Genomic DNA, 24,711 nt, shown 5'->3' with positions numbered 1-24,711 from the left:
AGACACATCCTCATAGAACTCCAGTAAATTTGTCAGACACGACTTCCCCTTAACGAAACCGTGCTGCGTCTGCTCTATCAAGCAATTCCCCTCAAGATGCCTTGCTATTTCCTCCTTGATGACGGATTCTAACATTTTACCTACAACAGACGTTAAACTAACCGGCCTATAATTCCCTGCCTTTTGCCTGGCACCCTTCTTAAACAACGGCGTAACATTAGCCGTTTTCCAATCTTCCGGCACTTCCCCGGAATCCAGCGACGTCTGGAAAATAACCACCAAGACATCCACTATCACCTCCGCCATTTCTTTCAGAACCCTCGGATGCATTCCATCCGGTCCTGGGGACTTGTCCACAATCAGTCCCTCCAGTCTGTCGAGCACCGCCTCTCTAGTAACAATAATGTCATTGAGACTCTCCAGATGCTCACCTTTGCCAGAAAGATGGCTGAAGGCAAAAAGAAGAGCCAGTGATGCCAGAGGAATAAGCACCCATGTTCTAACTCATCTTATAATGTGATTGTAAACATTGAAGAATTGCAATTGATTGGAGCAAGCACCATTCTTGCTTTAAGATAGGTAAGTTCATTGGCCAGTATGGGGATTGAGTCCATGACCTTGACATTATTAACACCATGCTCTAAACATTTTAAGCTAACCAGCCACCAAGGAAAGAAGGGGACATGGGGACACGGCAAGTTAATTGGATTCCATAACTGTTCAACCATGGGATAAACACTAATGTGGAAGAGTTGGGTTGAACCAAACTGATTTCTGGAATGGCAAGACTGACATGCAAAGAGAGAGACAGGATCGACTGGGCTTGTACTGACTGGAATTTAGAAGAATGAGAGGGGATCTCATAGAAATAAATAAAATCCTGGTAGGACTGGACAGACTAAGTGTGAGAAGAATGTTCCAGATATTAGGGAAGTGCTAGGGGTCACAGTCTAAGAATAAGGGGTAAGTCATTCAGGATTGAGATGAGGAAGAATTTCTTCACTCAGAGAGTTGTAAACCTGTGGAATTCTCTGTGGGGCCAGTTTGTTAGATATGTTCAAGAAGGAGCTGGACGTGACCCTTGTGGCTAAAGGGATCAAGTGGTATGGAGAGAAAGCAGGAGTGGGATACTGAAAGTGCATGATCAACCATCATCATATTGAAAGGTGGTGCAGGCTCAAAAGGCCGAATGGCCAACACCTGCACCTATTTTCTCTGCTTCTAACTGTTCCCAAATTGTAATTCTACAAAGCAGACACTGAATGGATATATTCAATGGCCACCCATGTATATACGAAAGAACTATTTTTCCATAACATTGAAAATATACCATGAAATATAGGTTTACGCAGGACTAAAATTGTAATGCTGTTGATGTGAATTTATTGTGGTGTAAAATTCCTTCAAAGTTCCTTGAAAATGTAAAGATCCTTAAAATTCCTTGCAACTCCTTAAAAGGGATCTCACCATTTCTTGGTTTTGATGCATTGAGCCACTTTAGGTCATGATACCCATATTGTCCTGTACACCTTACAAATGTACAAATTAGGAGTAGGAGTAGGCCACCCAGTCTTTCATTCCCACTCTGCCATTCAATAAGATCATGGCTGATCTGATTATAACCACAACCCTACATTCCTGCCCACCACTCAATAGTCTTTCATCCCTGGTTAATTAAGAATCTACCTAATTGCCTTAAAACTATTCAAAGACTTTTCTCCCAAGGTCTTTTGAGGAAGAGAGTTCCAGAGACTCACGACTCTCTGAGAGAAAAAACGTTCTCCTCCTCTCCATCTTAAATAAATAAGTGACACCATATTATCAAACGGTGACCCCCTAGTTCTAGGTTCTCCTACAAAAGGAACTTCCACTCCCCATCCACCTGTCACCCCTCAGAATTACACTAACAATGGCCTATTCCACCTGGAGAGTCCAGCAGCATAGCGCTGTGGACCAGGCTGGCACTAGCGGGGAGCTGTTGTAAACCCAGCTGGAGTGAAACACTCCTGGCAACTTCAGTCCCAGACCCGCTAATTATATTAAAATAATCATTTACATAATTTATTCAGCTCCTTGCCAGTTTCTGGCATGGTGGTGATGATGCTGGAAATCTGGCAGCCAGAAAAGTGCGGAGGTCATGGCGCCTAGCGGGAAGCCCATTAAATGGCCTCCGCTTATGTCTCCTGGCTAGAGCAGCGCAACGGGCTGCTTTCGCCAGCATCTTTCCCAGACCCAGTGCCTGTCCTATCCCTATAACTCCACACATTTAGCCCACTAATGCCCCTAACCCACAAATTTGGGACAATTAAGGGTCAATTTAGCATAGCCAATCCACCTAACCCGCTCATCTTTGGACTGTGGGAGGAAACCGGAGCACCCAGAGGAAACCACACAGACATAGGGTGAATGTGCAAACTCCACACAGATAGTAGTGACGCAAGGCCAGAATTGAACGTGGATCCCTGGTGCTGTGAGCCAGCAGCGCTAACCACTGTGCTAGTCTGAGTCTAACTGGTGGTTAGCACTGCCGCGTCAGAGCACCAGGGACCCAGGTTCGATTCCCAGCTTGGATCACTGTCTGTGCGCAATATGCACATTCTCCCCGTGTCTGCATGGGTTCCCTCTGGGTGCTCCAGTTTCCTCCCACAGTCCAAAAGATGTGCTGGTTCGGTGCATTGGCCACCTAAATTCTCCCTCAGTGTACCCAAACAGGCGCCGGAGTGTGGCGACCAGGGAATTCTCAGAGTAACTTCATTGCAGTATTAACGCAAGCCGACACGTCACACTAATAATTAAATTTAGAGAGTGGGGTGGGGGGCAGCTCCACTCTGGGCCGCAGCTCCGGGATGCAGGGCGGTTGCGAAGGAGCGTTGTCAAGCGGACACGTCACTGGGGGGTGTCACGTGGCCGCGCCATCTTGCTGCTGGAGTGAGGAGGGGGAGCGGAACTGCTGGGTCTTGGCAGTGAACCGGCTCTGCTGTACCGACTGCAGTGTGAGTATGCCCGGCTAAGCAGAGGGCTGCTATTGATGCCCCTCGCCAGATGCCGGGGAGCGGGGCCTGTCCCGGCCTAAGACCCCCCCCGATATGGGAGAAGCCAAACGCTCTGCGTTGTTAACGCAGCGAAATGCAGGAGGCAGCCGGGTAGGAGAATGGCCGTGTGGGGTTTGCTGGTCAAAGCGGACTGTGAGGGAGGAGGGCAGTCTCTGAACGTAGCAAGTGCACCTTGCGTGAGGTGACACTGTGGTGATTGTTGTTAAAAATTGTGGGGTTTTTTTCAGTATAAACTCAATCAGAGCTGTCAGCAGCAGATAAATGCTGGGAGTGACATTTCTGATTTAAAAAAAAATCCACACTGTAGCCTTATTTTGCCATTGTTGGGATGTGCATCCAAATCTCACGTAGCAGGAGCACCCAAAACTTTAGCGAGGTTTGAACAATCTGCCTGGCTTTAATGTTATTTTCTCTAAATTGTCTTCCCAAAATTAATTTTGTGCTACATTATTTTCCTTTGCAATTGGAGATCCTAATTAGACATCAGATAAGAAGTGTTAGACAATTGGGAGAACAAGAAAATAGAACAGAAATCATGTAGAATTAGAATGAAGGAAGTCAGACAGATCTATTTGTTTTGTTTTGTAGTTTTTGTTTATTTAAAGCTGAAGTGTTTGAGACCCTGAAAATTTGATCAGTTTTTCTCTTGACCTATGAAGTTTAAATATGATTTGACCTATTACCTCAAAATGTTGTTCTGTAGTGATATTATCGCTAAGTAAAGTACAGACATACAAAAGATTAATTTGTCAGCAATTCCTGATTGGGTTTATTTCAAGTGCATTTGTGACACAGTTATGTTGTGTGATGGTGTATGTAAACTTAGCTGTAATGGTGACGGTAACAAGATATAAACAAATTGGAAAACTCACGGTGAGCTATATATAAAGAGTTGTATTTTAAGATATCAGGTAACCATTGTTTACTCTTTCATATTAATGTTGGATATTTATAAACTTTATTCACATGGGCAAAAACATAAGAACTAGGAGAAGGCCATCTGGCCCCTCGAGCCTGCTCTGCCATTCGATAAGATCATGGCTGATCTTTTTGTGGACTCAGCTCCACTTACCTGCCTGCTCACCATATCCCTTAATTCCTTTACTATTCAAAAATGTATCTGTCCTTGCCATAAAAACATTATATGAGGTAGCCTGAACTGCTTCACTGGGCAGGGAATTCCACAGATTCACAACCTTTTGTGTGAAGAAGTTCCTTCTCAACACAGTTCTAAACTTGCTTCTCCTTATTTTGAGGCTATGCTCCCTAGTTCTAGTTTCATCCACCAGTGGAAACAACTTCCCTGCTTCTATCTTATCTATTCTCTTCATAATCTTATATGTTTCTATAAGGTCTCCTCTCATTCTTCTGAATTCCAATGAGTATAGCCTCAGTCTCTCCTCATAAGCCAACCCTCTCAACTCTGGAATCAACCTAGTGAATCTCCTCTACATCCCCTCCAGTGCTAGTATATCCTTCCTCAAGTAAGGAGACCAAAACTGTACACACTACTCCAGGTGTGGCCTCACCAGCACTTTATACAGCTGCAACATAACCTTGCTGTTTTTAAACTCCATCCCTCTAGCAATGAAGGACAAAATTCCATTTGCCTTCTTAATGACCTGCTGCACCTGCAAACCAACTCCTTGAGATTCCTGCACAAGGACACCCAGGTCCCTCTGCACGGCAGCATGCTGCAATTTTTTATTATTTAAATAATAGTCTATTTTACTGTTATTCCTACCAAAATGGCTGACCTCACATTAACCAACATTGTACTCCATCTGCCAGACCCTCGCCTATTCACTTAGACTATCTGTATCCCTTTGCAGACTTTCAGCATCCTCTGCACACTTTGCCCTGCCACCCATCTTAGAGTCATCTGTGAACTTTGACACACCACACTTGGCCCCCAATTCCAAATCATCCATGTAAATCGTAAACAGTTGTAGTCGCAACACTGATCCCTGAGGCACACGACTAGTCAATGATAGCCAACCAGAAAAACACCCATTTACCCTACTCTTTGCTTTCTGTTAGTTAACCAATCCTCTATCCATACTAATATATTACCTGTAACACCGTGTTCCTTTATCTTATGGAACAGTCTTTGGCGTGGCACCTTGTCAAATGCCTTCTGGAAATCCAGGTACATCACATCCACAGGTTCCCCTTTGTCCACTGCATATGTAATGTTCTCAAAGAATTCCACCAAATTAGTCAAACATGATCTTCCCTTCATGAAGTCAGACTGTGTCTTACCAATGGGACAGTTTATATCCGGATGTCTCACTATTTCTGCCTTAATGATAACTTCTGTAGTAGGGAAAATGCTTGAATCTAAGCAAACCAGCCTATAGTGAGTGACCTGCCTTTTGTCTACCTCCTTTTTTTAAACAGTGGTATCACATTTGCTGTTTTCCAATCTGCGGGAACCACCCCAGCGTCCTGTGAGTTTTGATAAATTACCACTAGTGCATTTGCTATTTCTCCCACCATCTCTTTTCATACCCTGGGATGCATTCCACCAGGACCAGGAGACTTGTCTACCTTTAGCCCCATAGACTTGTCTACCTTTAACCCCATTGACTTGCCCAACACTACCCCTTTCATAATAGTTTCTAGGTTCTCACCTGCCATAGCCTTCCTGTCATCAATTTTTAGCATGTTATTTGTGCCTTTCACTGTGAAGACCGACACAAAATACCTGTTCAATGCCTCTGCCATTTTCTCATTTCCCTAACATCTCACCCCTCTTCTCACCCTATAAAAGCTTTCTTGAAATATCTGTTCAGCTAAGCTTTGGTTATTGCCATTTCTTGTGCATGTTCTCCTGAGAGGTATGTTGGAATTAAATTTTCAATGTTTTTTGTATCTTGTTACCTAAGACTGCATTGCAAGAACGATGCATTAAAATAAAACAGCATAATAATGATTGTAAAGAAAAATAGGACAATAGAAATGTTGAGATTGACATTCCTCAGCCTCAGGTTGAGGTTGCACTGACAAGATCTTTCTATTTCAGCATTCTTTAAAGCTAACGTTGTTATAGGAGTCCAGTCCAGTGCCAACAGCTCTTGATGTGCAGCTGATGGCAACTCTAGAATAACTTCCTGAATTTTCAAAGGTCAGATCTCAGTGTGATGGGAAGACCTTTGGAAGAAACGCACGTTCCCAGTCACAGATTTTAGGTGTCCAGCAAGTTTACTTTGGGCATGATACAGACTATCGGTAAGGCAAGGTAATACAGAAAAGTAGTAAGAGAACTTCTTCCAGAGGAAGAAGTCCTATAATATGTTGAATCTCCTGATGCTTTGTAACATAACAGATTACCTAACACTGCAGCAACAACCAGTTTTGCAAGGGAATTTTGTTTTGCCCACATATCCACCCTACCTCCTCACCTTGGAATTGGTGAGAGCTTGGAATTGATTGCAATGGGGATATTGTAATGAGTGCGATTATTTACACTGTATTGCTTCCCAATCCTTTGTGGCAAATTAAGTCAAAATTTGCTGAAAAAATGTACTGTATCAGGCACATTGGAAGATTGGATAGTTAAGCATTCATTTTGCCACTCTACATTATGAATTAAGCATTCATTGGGTTGGCAAGATATCACAGTGGTTAGCACTGCTGCTTCACAGCTCCAGGGACCTGGGTTTGATTCCTGGCTCGGGTCACTGTCTGTGTGGAGTTTGCACATTCTCCTCATGTCTGTGTGGGTTTCCTCCCATAGTCTAAAGATGTGTGGGTGAGGTTGATTGGCCATGCTCAAATTGCCCCTTAATGTCCTGGGATGCATAGGTTAGAGGGATTAGCGGGTATTGTGTAGGGGTATGGGGGTAGGGCCTGGGTGGGACTATGGTCAGTGCAGACTTGATGGGCCGAAGGGCCTCTTTCTGCTCTGTAGCGTTCTATGAATCTAAAAATTTTGTTTGTTGATTTCTGTAGAAACTTCCACCTAATTTGTTTGTTTATATTCAGCAGTAAATTACTATAAAGCACACATAGGAAAAATATATCGGCAGAACGCAAAATATGAGGGAAAACAACAGTTCTTAACACTCATTATATCACAATCTGGGGGGAAGCAACCCTGTCCCACTTTACCCCAGGTGAACATCAGAAACAATAAAAAAAGTCAGTTTCACTGTGCTTATTACCCTTGTGTCACCCTAGTTTTTTTAATTCCCAATATTTAACTGTGTGAGAATTAAGCAGAAATAACATCTGCAATACTTTAAAACTTCACAGAAGAGCTCTGCTTTGATCAATCTAGTGAAAATGTAGAAGTTGGGTAACCGTATTAAAATACAGGCGGCATGGTGGCACAGTGATTAGCACTGTTGTCTCACAGCACCAAGGACCCGGGTTCAATTCTGGCCTTGGGTGACTGACTGTGTGGAGTTTGCACATTCGCTCTGCATCTGCGTGGGTTTCCTCTGGATATTCCAGTTTCCTCCCACAGTCCAAAGGTGTGTGGGTTAGCTGGATTAGCCATGCTAAATTGCCTCTTCATGTCAGAGGGACTAACAGTGTAAATACTTGAAGCTATGGGGGATTGGTGGGATTGTTGTCAGTGCAGCCTTGATGAGCTAAATGGCCTCCTTAACTGTAGGGGTTCAATGAAAATGCCCAAAAGACGACGTTGCCTCTTTTAAATGTGTTCCTGTACACTTCGCCAGTGTCATTCTGCAACAATCAGAGTGGCAGAAATGATCACAATGGCTTTAATTCAACAAACTGTTTCTCACTTCATGGGTTCAGTGATCATAATTGACTGTTCACCCATTTTGCTGAGGGAATGTCTGGTGTTATAGTCTTGAGAAATTATGAAAGATAGTGCCACTAACAATACAGCACTACCTCCAATATTGCACTGAAGTTCAATTCTAGTTTACTGCAATTCATTGGGGTTGAAACCACATCCTATGACTTCTAGAGGGGATGCTGTGTATTTAAACCAGAGATGGAGCAAAGGAATACTATTTCCTTATTTGGGAGATACCATCTTTGAGTCTGGTATGATGCATGATTAAAATGGCATTTTTTAATGTTTGTTAGCATTTAAAATATATCTGATTTGGAGCTAGTTAAGTTTCAGTCTGGTGATTCAGTTGTTGTTCAAATGCCTGAAGATATAAGCTTGGAGCTCTTGTTTGAAACTTTTACCCTCCCTGTAATTAAGATTATATTTTTTCATTTAAGTTTATATGCTAAGAATGACTAAATGCCAAATGTCACTTAACGTCTGCTGAAGTCCATTCGTGGGTAATATGGCTCTGTTTAATGCAAATAATGCTTTCTTGTATCTTTATAATTATGAATGATAGTAGTAACTATTCATTTGTGACACTAGTCCAATTGTACAATCATGTTTTCTGTAAGCTTAAATTGCTATCAACACTTTAAATTTCATTTTATGGTGCATGTATTTTGTAAATTTCATTTTGTTGCAAACCTTGTGCTGATCGATCAGTTCTAGATGGCTGCTAAGGTATTAGTATGTTCAAACAACATACTGCCGGGTAATTGTTCGATATTGATCAAGTGGTTCTTTACTATATCTGGTGACCTTGTTAATAACCAACTGTTGGGCTTTAATGAAGCTGAAAATTCTTGAATTTTGAGTAGTACACTGTACTATGATGTTCTATTACTTCACTGTAGATTGCTGTCTATGATAATTTGCTGTTTGGGGAACTATTTGAAATAGTTTGACCTCAAGCAGGGAAGTACAATTTGAGAGGGGAAATATTGATGCAATTTTGAAATGTATCTGTTTGAAGTTATCTGACCCTTTGTGCTTTTTTAAAGGCCAACAAAAAGACATTCTTCTAATTGGAAAATAGAAAGTTTTTCAGGATAAAAGTTGCAAAGCGTATTGCAAAGTGAATTACTATGACATGCAATGACTTTAGTTATGTTGGCAAATGGAAGTCATGTGCACAAAGCAAGATCCAACAAACTGCTATCAAAGTAATGACTAGTTGACCTGTTTTTCTTTATTGTGCAAAAGTTGCTGGTTCAGTTGTGAGGCTAGTTCCCTGCTTCTCTTTGAATAGTGCGATGCGATCTTCACATCCACTGGAACTGGCAAGCAGGACCACAGTTTAATATCTCACCTGAAAGACCTTCCCTCATGAGTATTCCCTATATATGTCCTAGCATGGGTCTTAATTTGCAGCTTTATGACTCAACAAATGATGTCAGCTGGGTGAAGCTGGCATTTTTTAGTATTGTTTCTTTACTTGGAGCAAAATTAGTTTTATTGATGCTCGGAGGTATTTCTCCATGTTAGAAGTAGCATTCTTGTAGGATGGAGGATCTGACGATGTAGCGAAAGATGCTGCGCAAATTTATTATAATCAAGGTCAGAAACTTAAGTGTTTTATGGAGTCAGCCTAGATCATAAGTTTTATACTTTGCCTTTTGGCACGGATAAGCATAGGGTGTTTCACTTCAGGTATGATTCAAATGACTCACTTGGGAGCTTTTGTGAAACACAGTTTATTTAATTATATATGATATATTACCAATAACTTCTACCAATAACAAACAAAGAAAATAAAAATTGTTTGACTAGTCCAAAATGACTATTGTACAAACATTGTCTAAAAACAATTTATTGCTTTTCTCCCTTCGTTACCTCTCCCAAAGTGTTGGCACCTTGATGAGGTACAGTTTGATAAGTATATTTTCATACCTTTCTGAAAATTTTGTAAATTTCACCTGAATGTGGGAAATCACGAATCTCACCCTTTTTTCATCCAATGTTGACATTCATTTTCAGCAGTCTCTATGAATTTGTAAGCAGGAGCTCTACCCAAATAGCTTTGCAATTCAGGGACATTTGAGGTCAACTGGAGGCACCTTACTTACATTGCAGCCCAGATTAGTTAGCATATAGACTAGGAATCAAACATGGGGTCTTCTTGCTCTGTATGGCTCCACTTATTGCTAGAAAAACTTAGTTAGCTATCAGAAATAGAGGGTGTAATTTTCTGGTCCTGCTGCACTGGTCGAGTAGTGTAACAGAAAGGGAAATTTGAACGGGAGGTCAAAAATGGAAATAGCGTCCAACCGTGATTTTCCCAGGCTGCTTTATTGATGTGATCAAAACCTTGCATCCCAACATATAGCCGTCCTAGGTTTAGCACAGAAAATAAGAATGCTCATATGATGCTGGATTTTCTAGTTCTGCAGCGCCTGCTGCGAATTAGTCCTTTGGATGGAGAATTGAAGCTCTGATTTCTCAGCCCTGGAGCTTCCAGCCTACCTCAAGGTAGAAATCAGGATACAGTTTGCCTCTAGCTAGCAAACCGCCAGCAAAATTTTCAACCCAGAAAAGTAGCCAACTAGCCAGCAGAATTTCTAATACCAGGAAGAGAGACTAACACACTGTATCTAGCCTGGTGTCCACACACCACCTAACTAACCAACAACCAAAACTGGAAGTAGAAATTCTTGAGAAGAAAGAAAACTGTCCCATTTGACCTGTCAATCATTCTCTCTTCTCCCCCACCCCCAACAATTCAAAAGGATTGAAAAACACATAAAACTCCAGGACACTGCATGAGGCCCTGATTAAAAATAAATAAAAAGCCTTTATATGATAACAACAATAAAAGGACATTGACTCAGACAGCTTGGCAACAAGCAAAAAGGCCTTCTTAAAAGAACTGCAGAGAAACATGATTAAGATGCATTTTTTAAAGGCACAATAGCATCACATTCTACAGAAACAATGGAAGGCATGATGAAGCTAGATTAATAAAAGAGGGATTTGGATGAACAATAATAGAGATGGATCAAAATGCAATGGAAACAAAGTTGAATAACTTATTTTTATAAGTATCAACAAACATTTAGCGTCACAAAATTAAATGGAATGTTTAGACATGCTTGCTACTAAATAGTCTTTCAATTCGTTTGACCATGTTTTCCGATAATGGAACAAAATTCTCTGTTCTGACCTCAATAAGCGTGATTCTCCAGCTGTACACAAGATAGATATGACACCATCCAGACCAACTGATATCTCCTAGATCACCAGACATGCACATAACTTGGTTTATAGTCCTGCTGAGGAATTAAGGAACAACCCCTTCCTTTGTTCTGATGTATAGTACACTGCAGCAATACATGCTGGTACTTACAATTCCCAGTAACAGGTCCACAATTGAAGCAAATGTTTGCATCTTTGGAAGAGTACAACTTTGTTTTGAAGTTAGTATCTCCAAGGTGAGAAATTCCACCAAAGAGCTCTAGTGTTATACTCTCCCCATATGTCATCTACTGGTGTTTTACTTTCTTTTTATAGGTATTCAAATTCATAGGTATGCAGGAGAACTAGATCATATGGGTCAACTTTGAGAACAAACTTCATTTTGTATGTGTAGCAAAGTACTTAATATTGCACTGTTGAGAATCTGACATCAGCTCGGTAGAAGTACTGTACATGACAGAATAATAACCAGTAATTGGACTTAAATGTATGCTGTTTTTTAAATATAGTTGGTATTCTGTTGTTGGCACAACTGGAAATTGTAGTTTACTACAAGACAAAACTTAGTCAGAACTTAGTTTGAATTTTGGAGGATAGGTTTAAACTGCCCTTAATCCATTTTTCAGGATTTTCTTGCATTTTGAGAACGGTGCTTTGAATACAGAGATGAGGAGACTTCTTTTTCCTGAGGGTCATGAGTCTTTGGAATTCTTCCTCAAAAGACAGTGGAAGCAGAGACTTCAAATACTTCCAAAGCAATGCTAGATAAATTCTTGACCATCAAGGGTGTGAAAGGTTGTTAAGAATAGGTGGAGTTAAGATTATAATTTCATTGATTTCATTGAATGACAGAGCAGGTTTGAGGAGCCAGATGGCCTACTACTGAATTGTAGGATTGTATGATTTATTTTCATCCCTTCTATCCTTTTTAAAATCTTTTTAAAAATGTTTTAGAAATGTTTTATCCTTTCTTCCTTTTTAATCCATCCTCTTTTTATCCTTTCTTCCTTTTTTTTAATCCTTCCTTTTTTTTAATCCTTCCTTCCTTCCTTCCTTCTGGGTTGTCACGTAGTTTCATAAATACTTCAAGCTGTTCTAGAAGTTAGTTCACCACTGCCTTTTCAAGGACAACTAGGAATGGGCCATAAATGTTGGTCTAGTGAGAAGTGACAATTCTTTATGTAATTAGGAATTAGATTGCTTTGTTTAACTCAGAAGAGAGGTCTGTCCCAAATGAACACAATTCTGCCCTTGCACAAAAACAGAAAATGCTGGAAAATCTCAGCAGGTCTGACAGCACCTGTAGAGTGAGAGAGAACAGAGATAACATTTTGAGTCTGGGTGACTTTTCATCAGACCTGCTGAGATTTTCAAGATGTTCTGTTTCCAGAATCTGTACTAATTTGCTTTTAGTGTTTAACTCACAATCCTGCTCTTCCTGAGAAGGCATGCATATTTCTAATAAGAAGAAAAAGGACTAATGTGATCATTTTCTTCCCAAGTTCTGTTAGCCATGGGGTGTTGAGGTCATGCTACCATTATTGCCCAAGAAACATAAAGTTAAAATTGGTCAGAGTAAACAAAGATTCGTGACTGGTGAGAATTCTTCTCCTGTTTACCTTCTGACCTTTTTTCATTTGGACACTAGTTGATAAAAGATTGACTTTTTGTGAATGTCCAATTTCCATAACTGCAAATGCACAAATTGTGGAGCAAGAATTGGTGTTCATTATTCTTTCACAGGCTGTGGGAATCATTGACAAGACCAGCATTCCTAATGGTCATTCCTAATTACTGTTTAACTGAGTGGCTTCTTCTACCATTTTAGAGAGCAGTTTAGAGTTAACCACATTATTGCGGGTTTCGGGAAACATATAGGCCAGATCAGATGAGACTGGCAGACTTTCTTTCTTAAAGGAAATTAGTAAACTAGATGGATTTTTTTCAACCCACAATAGTTTCACAGTCACCTTTACTGAGAGTGTGTATCAGTTTTTGGAATAGAAGTAGCTGCATGTGTAGGATTCATGCAGAGGAGGCATGTTTTTTGTCAGCAACTCATGACACCCACAAAAATGTTAGTTTCCAATGTTAATATTGTGAAATTATATTGGAGAGTGGCATTGGCAGCTGAAGAACCACAGCCCATCTAATATGAAAGTGTTTCATCTGGAGATTGGACTTGCACTGGTAAGAGGGAGACTAATAAATATGAAATTAGGATTATTACAATTTATTAGGGCAGACAACAATCATGGTTTATTAAGGAATCTTAGGGGTCAAAGGATTACAATCAAAAGGAACTACTAACAAGAGAATTTTTAGGGGTTTTGAAAACTGTATAGTGCAGTATTGGAAAGCTTAAGTAAAAGTCCACACAGAATAAAAACATAACCCAGTTAACATGCTGATGTGGCTAAAAACACATTGCTAGTCAAATGTGTACATCCCCGAAACCTCCCATTCCTCACTTTTAATTGTGTCCTCTTGTAACTGACCCTCCAACTAAGGGGAACAGCTGCTCCCTTTCCACCCTATCCATGCCTCTTATCATCTTGGTCACTTCAATCAGATTGCTCCTCAGTCTTCTGTGCTACAGAGAAACCAATCCAAGCCTATCCAACCTCTCTTCATAACTTAAATGTTCCACTCCGGGCAACATCCTGGTGAATCTCCTCTGCACCCATCTCCAGTGCGTTCAAGTCTTTTCTATAATGTGGTGACCAGAACTGCACATACTACTCCAGCTGTTGCCTCACCAAAGTTCTATACAACTCCGTCATGACCTCACTGCTTTTGTAATCTATATCCTGATTGATAACGGTGAGTGTGCCATATGCCTTTTTCACCACCCTATAAAACTGCCTTTCTGCCTTCGGAGATCTATGGACAAACATGCCAAGGTCCCTTTGTTCTTTGGAACTTCCCAGTGTAAGACCTTTCATAGTATGCTTCCTTGTCAAATTACACTTTGTAAAGTGCATCACCTCTCACTTTTCAGGATCAAATTCCATCTGCCACTTAACCACCCATTTGACCATCTCGTCGATATCCCCCTGTAACCCAAAACACTCAACCTCACTGTTAACCACGTGGCCAATCTTTGTGTCATCAGCAAACCCGTTGATCCTATCCCCCACATAGTCATCTATATCAGTTATTTAAATGATGAACACTAGGGGGTCCAGCACAGATCCCTGTGGTACATCACTGGTCACTTGCCTCCATCTTAAACAATGTTTTTTCTTTCATCCCACAATTTTTATTGAACTTAAGAGTTTATAGTCATGATCAGGTTTTACATTATTTTACATAATCACTACATTTTGAATGTAATGTGCCTGTACATTGTTCCGTTTAAGATAGCTTGGCATAATTTGCCTGAAATGAGAGTTTAAGGGTTGACGTAGTTTGGGTTTAGTCTGGGGGTGCAATATTTTCCAAGTGGAGGATCCTGTTTAATTAGCTGTCCTCCTTCATCAACATTGAAGATCAGCAGGTTTTACCTTCTGTCCACACAAATGTATCTAACATGTGCCAGAAAGTAATAGGGAACACATTCCAGGCTGCTGTTCACCCGTCCCTATCTCGTGCGCTCTGATTAATGTCTACTATCGCAGCACAGGCCAGGGAATTAACTTCGAACCTTCCTGGTCAGCACGGCTCACTATTATTGCAGGTGTATTGAATCACTGAATCATTGTAGAAACCTGTATATTTAGGATACTATAAATATAGATCTTTTTATTCAAGCTTCGATAGAAATTAAAAACAATAGCTTGCATTTATATAGCTACTTTAGTATCTGTAGAGATGCACAGAAGGAAGAGACTTGCTAAGCCAAAGATGGGGTGAGTCCACACTTGGTCAGAGGTGGGTTTTAAAAAGGGTTTGACAAGTGGCCAGAGTCAGAGGAACACAGATGGAAGAAGGTGTTGTATTGAGGAAAGGAGCAAATTACAGAATTACAACTTGCAGAACTTCTTCATCTAAACAGCACAGTTCCTGGCGAACAAGGAAAAGCACAAAGACCAGCAAAGGGTCACAAAACATTGCTGCAAAAAGGAAATATGAAAAGAACTGCAAGAGATACCAAAATCACAACAAATGTTTACAGTTCTATTAGGAAAAACCAGGTGGTCAGGAGCAATGTGGGTCCCGTGAAAACTGATAATTGTGATATTGTCAGTGGAAATCAGGAATGGCAGATATGTTGAATAAGTACTTTGCATCATTTATTGTGGAGGAAGAAGTCACGCGCAAGGAAACTAATATTCAAGTAGGGATAGGGCCTCGCCATTAATGTAAATAAGTCCAGAGCAGGATTTTCTGGCCATCCCTGCCAGCAGGATCCTCCAGTCTTGCCAACAGTGACACCCCACCCCCAACCACAGTGGGGTGGAATCCCATCTCAAAAAAAAATGGCACTGAGTGGGACAAATCTCCACAACCACATAGTTTACGTTCCAGGCTTTATCCCTGCTGGGATGAATGTACAGGCACATTCTCTCTGATCTCAGAGTACTAAGTGACATCACAGAATGATTTGCCTTCAGAGGAACAAGAAGAAACTAATCTTATGCTTTTATATTTTAATTCTGCTGTTGGATTTGACACTTTCAAAAGAATAATGTAATCAGTGCAACTATTTTTAATATCTTGCTAGAACATTGAGCATCATATTAGTTTCTGATTTCTCTATTTACTATTTTTAAAGGGAATTGCAGTGGATCAATGTGATATTCCGGAGATGACTTACTCTTTAAAGATTCAGAAGAGCAAGTTTTACCCACCAGTAGGTTGGTGACAGCCATAATAAAGATGAAGCTGAAAGTACCATGAAGGGACCAGAGATGACCAGCAATTTTTCACAGTCTGTGGACGTCCAGGTAAATTGCTAGGTAATCGGCGGGGCGGGGGGGGTGGGGGGGGAGTTATTTCACTTCAGAAATGGATGTGAGGCATGCCTAAAAACAATCCAAGGACCAGGACCTTTGTGGTTTACTGACTTTCTTATTTTACATTTTTAACACCTCTGTCGTGAAATTATGGGCTCATGGTTACGTACAGTTCCACGGGCAGTGGCAGCCTTTGAGGTGGTCATTCTTATAAACCTGAAAAGCAGATGTCAGTAAGCTTTTTGAACACAGCTGTTGCATTTTGGCTGAATCTCATTCCTGTATACTTCCATCACCACCCTGGACCCAGCTCATTTGCAGCTGGAACCTTCATCTATGCCAAGAATCCCAAAGCTATACACTTCTTCAGATTTCTTGCTGTCCATGCATCCCTGCTAGCATACCAGTTCAATATTTTAACCCCTTTTAATGACTAAACCTTGTACAAGGTAATTTGGCCTCAACCAGAGTATTGTGTCCAATTCTGGATACCGCACTTTAGAAGTGTGTGGAGGCTTTGGAGAGACTGCAGAAAAGATGAGGGCTTTCAGTTATGTGGATAGAGTGGATCATTTGGGGATGTTCTCCTTGAAGGTTGAGAGGAGACTTCATAAAGGAGTTCAAAATCAACTTGAACAATGGCTTAATAATACCACTTGCCATTCATGTTAAGCATAGGATTCTTTGTCTGAGCATTAGTTAGTATCTGAAGGAAGCCGTTTAGCCTGTTGAGTCCATACTGGTTCTCTGCAAGAGCAATTTAGCTAGTTCTTATCCCTATGGCTCTGCTGATTTATTGTCTGTTTAGCAGTTCATCCAATTCTTTTTTGAAATCCGTGATTAAATCTGCGTCCGCAACACTGTCAGGTAGCGTGCTCCAGATTCTAAACACTCACTATGTTTAAAAAAAATCCTCTTGTCACCTCTGATTCTTTTGCCAGTTATCCAAAATTGGTGACCTCTGCTTCTCAATCCTTCCATCAGTGGGAACTGTTTCTCCCAAACTACTCCATCCAGACCTCTTGTGATTTTTGAACATCTCTATCAAATCTCCTCTCAATCTTCTCTTCTCCAAAGAGATCAATCACAGCTTCTCCAATCTATCCATATAACTGAAATCCCTCATCTTTTTTGCAGCCTCTACAATGCCTACACATCCTTCTTAGAGTGTGGTGCCTGGAATTGGTCACGATATTTATTGATATAAATAGACTGGGTCTGTACTTGTTGGAGTTTTGAAGGATGAGGGGGGATCTTATAGAGACGTATAAGATAATGAAGGGGATGGATAGGGTAGAGGTAGACAGATTCTTCCCTCTTAGAAAGGATAGCAGGACTAGAGGATACAGCCTCAAGACAAGGTGGGGGGCAGTTTAAATCAGAGTTGAGGAGGAACTTCTTCACTCAAAGGGTGGTGAATCTCTGGAATTCTCTGCCTGTTGAAGTGGTGGAGGCTACCTCGCTAAATATATTTAAGTCATGGGTAGATAGGTTTTTGATAGACAGGGGAATTAAGGGTTATGGGGAGAAAGCAGGAAAGTGGAACTGATCCATTTCAGATCAGCCATGATCTTATTGAATGGCGGGGCAGGTTCAAAGGGCTAGATGGCCTACTCCTGCTCCTATTTGTTATGTTCTTATTCTAGTTGAAGCCAAATTATTACTTTATAAACGTTCATTTGAGAGAAAAGAGATGTGAGAAATTACTCTCTGACACCATTAACCACCCCACCCCAAACCTGACTTCTCAAGATTTCATTCTGGCTCTGACTAGTGATATCAGGTAACCTCTGCTCCAGTCAGAAGCACCTGGTTTCACAATTCTCCGAGAAAAGAATTATCCTGTGCTCCAAGTTGGATTTGGCCTCGGCAAATAATGTTTGACTGATGGGTGAATTGAGTTGTATATTGTTTTCCAGACACTGGCTGTACTCTTTCCCTAATCTCACCTACATATCCATCACTCTCTACCCTTTAAAAGTCTTCTCAACCTCTTCAAAAAGATGGTTGTTTTGGTCATCCCTAACCAATCTTTCTCCATGGCTCTCATTCCTTTCCCTGCCAGCCTCATTTTGATTTCCTTGGGACATCTTTTTCTTTACTTAAAGGTGCTTTAAGACTGCAAACTTTGATTTGAATTTGCTGTTGTGCATGTGTATACAAAACAATTGAACATTTTTCATCAGGACCATACCCTTTAAATATGTATGGGCAATTACATAAACTGTAAATTATATATTTCATTAAGGGAGTGTTGATAGGTGTATAGATTTTCTGATTCTATGTTATTCAGATCAGAATCTCCAAAGTGTTTTATGAAGCCTGCCTGAATAATAGGCTTTGCACTTTGAATTTGGCTAGGATAAGCATGATATGTTTCACCTCAGGTATGATTCAAATGACCAACCACGGAGCTTTTATCAAACAACGAATATTTAAGAATATAGTTAACATGTGGAAAGAGAATTAGCAAACAAGGCTGCCTCGCTAAATATTTTTAAGACGCGGGTTGATGGGTTTTTGATAAGAGAGGGGATTAAGGGTTATGGGGAGAGGGCGGGAAGGTGGAACTGAACCGCGACAGATCAGCCATGATCTTATTGAATGGTGGGGCAGGCTCGAAGGGCTAGATGGCCTACTCCTCCTATTTCTTATGTTCTTATGTTCTTAATGTATAACCCTTACAAATATATTTAAAATGTTCCAATCAAACAAAAACTTACCATAGACAAAAACCCTTTTCACAGGTTTAACACAGCAAAGACTAATGCTCAGATGATACTGGAACTGAGTCCTTTGGTTGGAGATTTGAAACCCTGACTTCTCCGTCTTGTAATAGCAGCCCTCTGGAGACACCCAGAACAGTTTGAAGTCGAAACAGTTCCCCAGAGCAAGACTCTGGACAAGCCATCAATAGAAGATTTTTTTTACTTCAGGAAGGCAAGAAGCCTTGCTTTCAGCTAACCAGCAGAATTTCCAAAAACGGGCAGAGAAACACTTCTTTCCAGCTTGATGTCCCTTCTAAACTAAAAAGCTGCCAGCCAAAACAGAAAATGAAACTTAAATTCACTAGGAAGGACAAAAAACTGTCCTAAACACATGACCTTCCTCCTAACAATGCAGGGTCATAAAAGATTCCAAAGTAAACATAAATAAACCCCATTTATCTAGCAGTGAAAGGGCTCCTACAGACACCTCAGCAACAATGACATAAGCTGAGGCTGGGTACATTAAGAAAAATAAAACCCTGAATTTTCTTTTGCATTTGTGAAATTTTTAGCAGAATCTCTCACCTTTCATCTGGTACCAGGAGCTGTCCAGCTTCATGGGCTCCTTTTGTGCCCATTAGTGGCAGCAGGATTTTGTATGAACCAGACTCCTCTTGGTATAAAGTCCCAGCAGGGATGAACCATGTGTTGCTCCTTCCCAAAGGGGCCGGCCTGGTGCCCTAGGTCAATAGTTTCGTACAGTAATATAGAGCAATTAATTCCTGACTCATCGAGACCTCTCAAGTCCTCGGGCGTCTTGCACTCTTGGAAACCACCAGCAGTCGGCAACTTTTCTCCCTTCTCCAGCTAATGGTGGTGCATTAATCCAAGTGATACTGCTGGCTCTCACGTAGAACCATAGAAAACCATAGAAAATTTACAGCTCACAAACAGGCCTTTTGACTGTTCTTGTCTGTGCTGAACTATATTTTGCCTAGTCCCACTGACCTGCACTTGGACCATCTCCCTCCACACCCCCCTCATCCATGTACCTGTCCAAGTTTTTCTTAAATGTTAAAAGTGACCCCACATTTGCTACTTTATCCGGCAGCTCATTCTACACTCCCACCGCTGTCTGCATGAAGAAGCCCCCCTGCTAATGTTCCCTTTAAACTTTTCTCCTTTCACCCTTAACCCGTGCCCTCTGGTTTTTTTCTCCCCTAGCCTCAGTGGAAAAAGCCTGCTTGCATTCACTTTACCTATACCCATTAAAGTAGGGTAGTTCCAAAGTAATTTGGAAGAAATCTCCCAACTTACACTGAGAAATCCAAAGTGAGCTAAGGTGTTGCTGGTGACAGAATGGCACAGAAATGTGACCTCAGAACAAACCTCCCAATCTGTCCTGAGTCAGAACGCACATCTTGCATTTGGGACAAAAAATAAAACAGGAAACATCCACTGAAGAAGCATCCCTGTGTGTCTTTCTACATGCTGAGAAAATAATAAGTAAAAGCATTACAGTTGAGTTTCTAGTCAATGTTAACTCTCTAGGATGTTGATTTTGGGCAAATTTAATGATGGTAATACCAACGAATCATTGAATTTTAAGGAGAGATGTATGGATTCTCTGTTGCTGGTGGTGGTCTATTGCCTGGCATTTTGGGGTGCGAATGTTTATCGGTCCGAGCCTGAATATTGTCCAGGTCTTGCTACATGTTTTCCCTCCCTAAACATCCCTTAGCTCTCTTGTCCCTAAGGCATCTTTAACATCGACCTCTGACCAAAATTTTGATCCTCTTTCCTAATATCTCCTTGATTGGCTCAATGTCAAATGCTGTTCGATAACAGGTCCTGTCAAATGCTTTGGGATGTTAAACACAATAATTTAAATGTGATAATTCAGCCCAGTTTAGTGATTCATTTAAATTTTGAATGTTGGTAGAATTGTAAAAAACAAAGTGCGGTGTCTAGGAATATAATTGCAAAGTTACTGGATGCTGCTGTATAAACCAAACAAGCACTTATTTATGAGAGGCTTACAATTATTGTTCATAAAATTGTATGAACTCAAAATATTTGAGGGAAGCTTTCATTTACCTCATCAGGATGAGTAGCAATATTTAAAAAATAAAGAATGATTTGAACCAAAAATGTGACCTTTGCATGCAGGTGGTCTGTACTACAATACATATATCGACATTTGGATCCTAACTAACTTGAGATGAGATTGATTTTGACGTGACAGCAGTCCATTATGACATTGCTGTTTAACCCATATGCAAATTTAACCCATATGCAAATTTAATCCATGTGTGTGTTTCTTCCCCTGTCCCTCTGTTCCTTTTTAAAAAGATCTTCTATAATTTTTCCCAGTTTGATTGTGGGCCTGTACTTTGCACTTTAATTTCTATTCTGTCTGTTCTTTCCACTGATGCTTACTAGGTGTTTTTTCTTCGTGTTTTCAGTTTTTGTTCTAAATTTTACTTCCTTAGTTCTACATATAAATTGTTCTGAAAGTTTTAAAATGTGTGACGACTGCGAATGGTTAATACAACGCTGTATTTGTGAACCTGTGTTTTAATAATTGTAATTCTAGCACCGTGTGGATGTTGGAGATACCAAGGGGCTCATTTGCCGCACTTGTGGGAGTATATTAAGCTGCAGCAATTCGCTGGATAAGCACATGTTGATCCATTCCAGCGAGAAACCATATCATTGTGCAGTGTGTGGGCAGTCACTCACAGCAAAGGACCACATGCACAGGTTAGTAATCTATGTAGCAAAAACTGTATAATACAGGCCTCACAATGAAATAATAGTTGGTTGGACACTTTTTACTTTTTTTTGGGGTTGGGGGAAACCAAAGCATGTATATTAGGCCAGAATCTGTTGTATTCAAAAAAAAATGACTAGGCTAATGGTGCTCAACATTATTTATGAATAAGTAGTGTATCATCCTCAGATGATGAGCCAATGCATAATTAAATGTGAATGTGCCTAAAGTTGCTGTCCATGTTGTAATATGCTTCGTGAAAATAGCATCTTGCTTGTGGCCTGCTTAATTTTTAGGAATTTGCTGGTGTTTCCCATTAAACTTGCACATAAGCGCATGTACCTATTAACATTAAACATTAATCTCTGCCAATCAGCCTCATTGGCACTGAAAAATTAATCATCACATTCTCATTCTTTTAAGGTCTTTGAATTTTGGAAATTTAAAGAAGGGCAAAATTTTTAAGTTCTGCTTGGTCACGGGGGAAACTAATAACATTATTTCGCAATGTAATTCACCCATATTCATCCCCTCTCCGTCTGTTCATCTTCCAAATCCTTAAATCTCACTAGTTAAGGGAATGTCTTGATTGCTGAGGTTCCATATGTTGTGTTTTCCTTGTGAAGTTATCTGCTTTCGCTTTTTGCAACTTTTGTGAGCAAAGGTTTTTTTGGGGGTGAAGGGTCCTGGGGCAAGTTTAGCTAACGGCAGATGTAGAGAATGTTAGGATTTCATGAAAGATGTCATATAAGTGCAAATTATTTTACTTTTCTCTTGTTCAGAAATATTTAGGACTTCCTGATCTTGAATTAGATACATTTAGCACAAAATATTAAGAGAACTGCAGAATTGGTACATTTTTAAAATTCTATTTCAGGACATAAACATTATTAAGCCCTTAGGCTTAATTTAGATTACTGTTTCAAAGGTGTGGGAACTTAATCATTAAATATGAAAGAGTCACTATAATCTCCCTGATTTTTGCTTGGAATGTTGAATTTACAGCGTGAAGTTGCCAGATGGAAAATCTGACATCAGTGATAACACTGAAAGGACTTCTGTATCTGAAGAAGCAGGACCATTCTGGAGTACCGTGGTTGCTGCAGGGATGCTGTTTGTCTGCGAAACATGTATTGCTTACAGAAATCTTATTGAGGTGCAAGAGACTTCAGTCCATAAGTGGATGATCCGAAGACAGAATGAGCCCCTGCATGTTCGTTTGCAAAGACTAGAGCGTGAACGGACTGCAAAAAGACTCAAACGTGCCAATGAATCAGCAGATGAAAGGGAGATGCGGAGGCTGAGGGACCGTGAAGCTAAACGTCTTCAGAGAATGCAGGAGTCAGAAGACCAGAGAGCTAGAAGGTTACAACGTGACCGGGAAGCTATGAGATTGAAAAGGGCTAATGAGACACCAGAAAGACGGCAGGCAAGACTCCTGCGAGAGAGGGAAGCAAAACGGATTAAAAGACGGTTACAAAAATTAAACACAAGTCTGTCCGTTCATATTTCTCAGAAATCTACACCACAAATGAATTCATTTCAGCTTCATGTGGCTTGCCCCAACCTGTAAAATGAACAAATAGTTATGAAAATGTGACTTTATTTTTTTCTGAAGTGTAAACTATTCCAGGGTTCCATCTAGAATTTATTTTTTAGGTTCAGGCTCCAGGAAGTAACAAAAGCCAAAAATATCACATGACCATATGATTTACATTGATTTTGTTTCTTTTTGTTTTTATTCCAATTCAGTCAAATCAAGTCCAATTCATAGTCTCAACAAGTTGAGACATTCCCAATCTAATCTGACAAGACAGGGCGCTCACCTCCTGTTTTAGGCTTGATCTACATGATCCAAGCTGATTGGAATAGGCATAGCTCTTCCTCCAAGGCTTGATCTCGTTTGCATCTTAGCCAAAAGGTCGAGACGCTGCTTCTAAAAATTGCTTCAAATGAAGCTGAAATGTAACCTAATGACTTCAACCAAGTGCAGCATGTCGATACTATACTTGATCCTAGCCTAAAAGCCGAGATGACCCCTAAGAGTAGTGCTGAGTAAAAGATACAATACAAGATGGTTGCTATAACTCTGAATTCACAATCTTTAGGAACTCGTATGAAACTGTAAAAATCAGACGTCTGATGAGCTGGTGATCTCTAATCTTAGGAAGGGTAAATGGAAAAGTGGAGTTTCCACCACAGTCAGATCAGCCATGATTTTATTAAATAGCAGAGCAGGCTCGAAGGGCTGAATGATCTATTCCTCCAAGTCTTTATTTAAACCCCAATCGATATGTTACTTTGTGTAAATCTACTGCCTGAAATTTGTTAAATTTTTTTTTACACTTTAGAGGGGTGTTGCATGCTACAGTCTCATGCTGATTTCTTCCTCTGCTCAAAGACCTAGGCAGGGATATCTGACTGTAAGATCACTAGGCAAATAAGCTTTCAGTTTTGAGACGAGCTTGATGGGCATAATCTTAGCCAATAGGTAACAGTTTGTTATGGGCATTCATCTGGAACAGTGGGAAACTCATACAGGAAAGAAAAAGTGTAATGAATTACTCATTTACCAGCAGTCAAAATATCGGTAGAGTTGTGGTAAGTGTTGATAGCAACATCAAAATCCTTTTACTGAGCTGGAAATTATGGTAGCAAATTATACTATAGTTGGAATCGCCAACCTGATTGAATTGTATCTTTACAATATTTCAATCACATGCATATTCACATGAGCTTAGGTCACTGAGTGTCTCTAAGACAGAGATAAATAGGTTCTTGATTAATAAGGGGATCGGGGTTTATGGGGAAAAGGCGGGAGAATGGAGATGAGAAAAAATCAACCATGATTGAATGGCAGAGCAGACTCGATGGGCCGAGTGGTCCAATTCTACTCCATTGTCTTATGGTCTAACAATGTTTTCTTCACAAATGTTTTGATCCTCTGCATGAAGCTTGTTTCACAACAAACTATGACTTGAATGTATTTTGGCATCTTGATGCTGATTAAAGATCAGTCTCTTAATTAAAAGTGATTCAGTGATATTTTACAGCATCAGTGAATTAAATTAATTTACACATCATTAATTTATATTTGAACACTTTTTTTAAGAAATTATTTTTCAAGTATTGGACTTAGTGACTTGAAATTGTTTGTAGTGCTATAGAAATATTTACTTTAAAATCTAATATTGGCTTCACCCTCCAATATTTTTGGTTAACTTATTATAAAATGACAGACATTTTGCTTCGTTGACACCCACATCCT

The 24,711-nt window shown here is 40.3% G+C and overlaps 1 protein-coding gene across 5 annotated transcripts; it reads left to right on the top strand.

Annotated features, from left to right (window-relative positions):
* The first annotated feature begins 2,910 nt into the window (after positions 1 to 2,910).
* LOC145341844 (zinc finger protein 821-like) lies at positions 2,911 to 24,488 on the top strand. 5 transcript variants are annotated; one of them, XM_080186823.1, is made up of 4 exons: positions 2,911 to 2,993; positions 15,782 to 15,953; positions 21,267 to 21,433; positions 22,449 to 24,488. In XM_080186823.1, exons 2-4 carry the CDS (start codon positions 15,903 to 15,905, stop codon positions 23,014 to 23,016), a joined length of 786 nt encoding a protein of 261 aa, XP_080042949.1. In that variant the 5' UTR covers positions 2,911 to 2,993; positions 15,782 to 15,902; the 3' UTR covers positions 23,017 to 24,488. The 5 variants fall into 5 exon arrangements, with proteins under 5 accessions (XP_080042949.1, XP_080042951.1, XP_080042954.1 ...); XM_080186825.1 differs by lacking the exon at positions 2,911 to 2,993 and adding an exon at positions 3,006 to 3,143; XM_080186828.1 differs by lacking the exon at positions 2,911 to 2,993 and adding an exon at positions 8,090 to 9,035.
* The last annotated feature ends 223 nt before the right edge of the window (positions 24,489 to 24,711 follow it).

This window comes from Carcharhinus amblyrhynchos, chromosome 4 (assembly GCF_965287045.1).
Source record: "Carcharhinus amblyrhynchos chromosome 4, sCarAmb.v2.hapA, whole genome shotgun sequence".
Classification (NCBI taxonomy): domain Eukaryota; kingdom Metazoa; phylum Chordata; class Chondrichthyes; order Carcharhiniformes; family Carcharhinidae; genus Carcharhinus; species Carcharhinus amblyrhynchos.
Note: the sequence above shows the minus strand (reverse complement) of the source record. Positions and strands in the feature narration are given on the sequence as shown.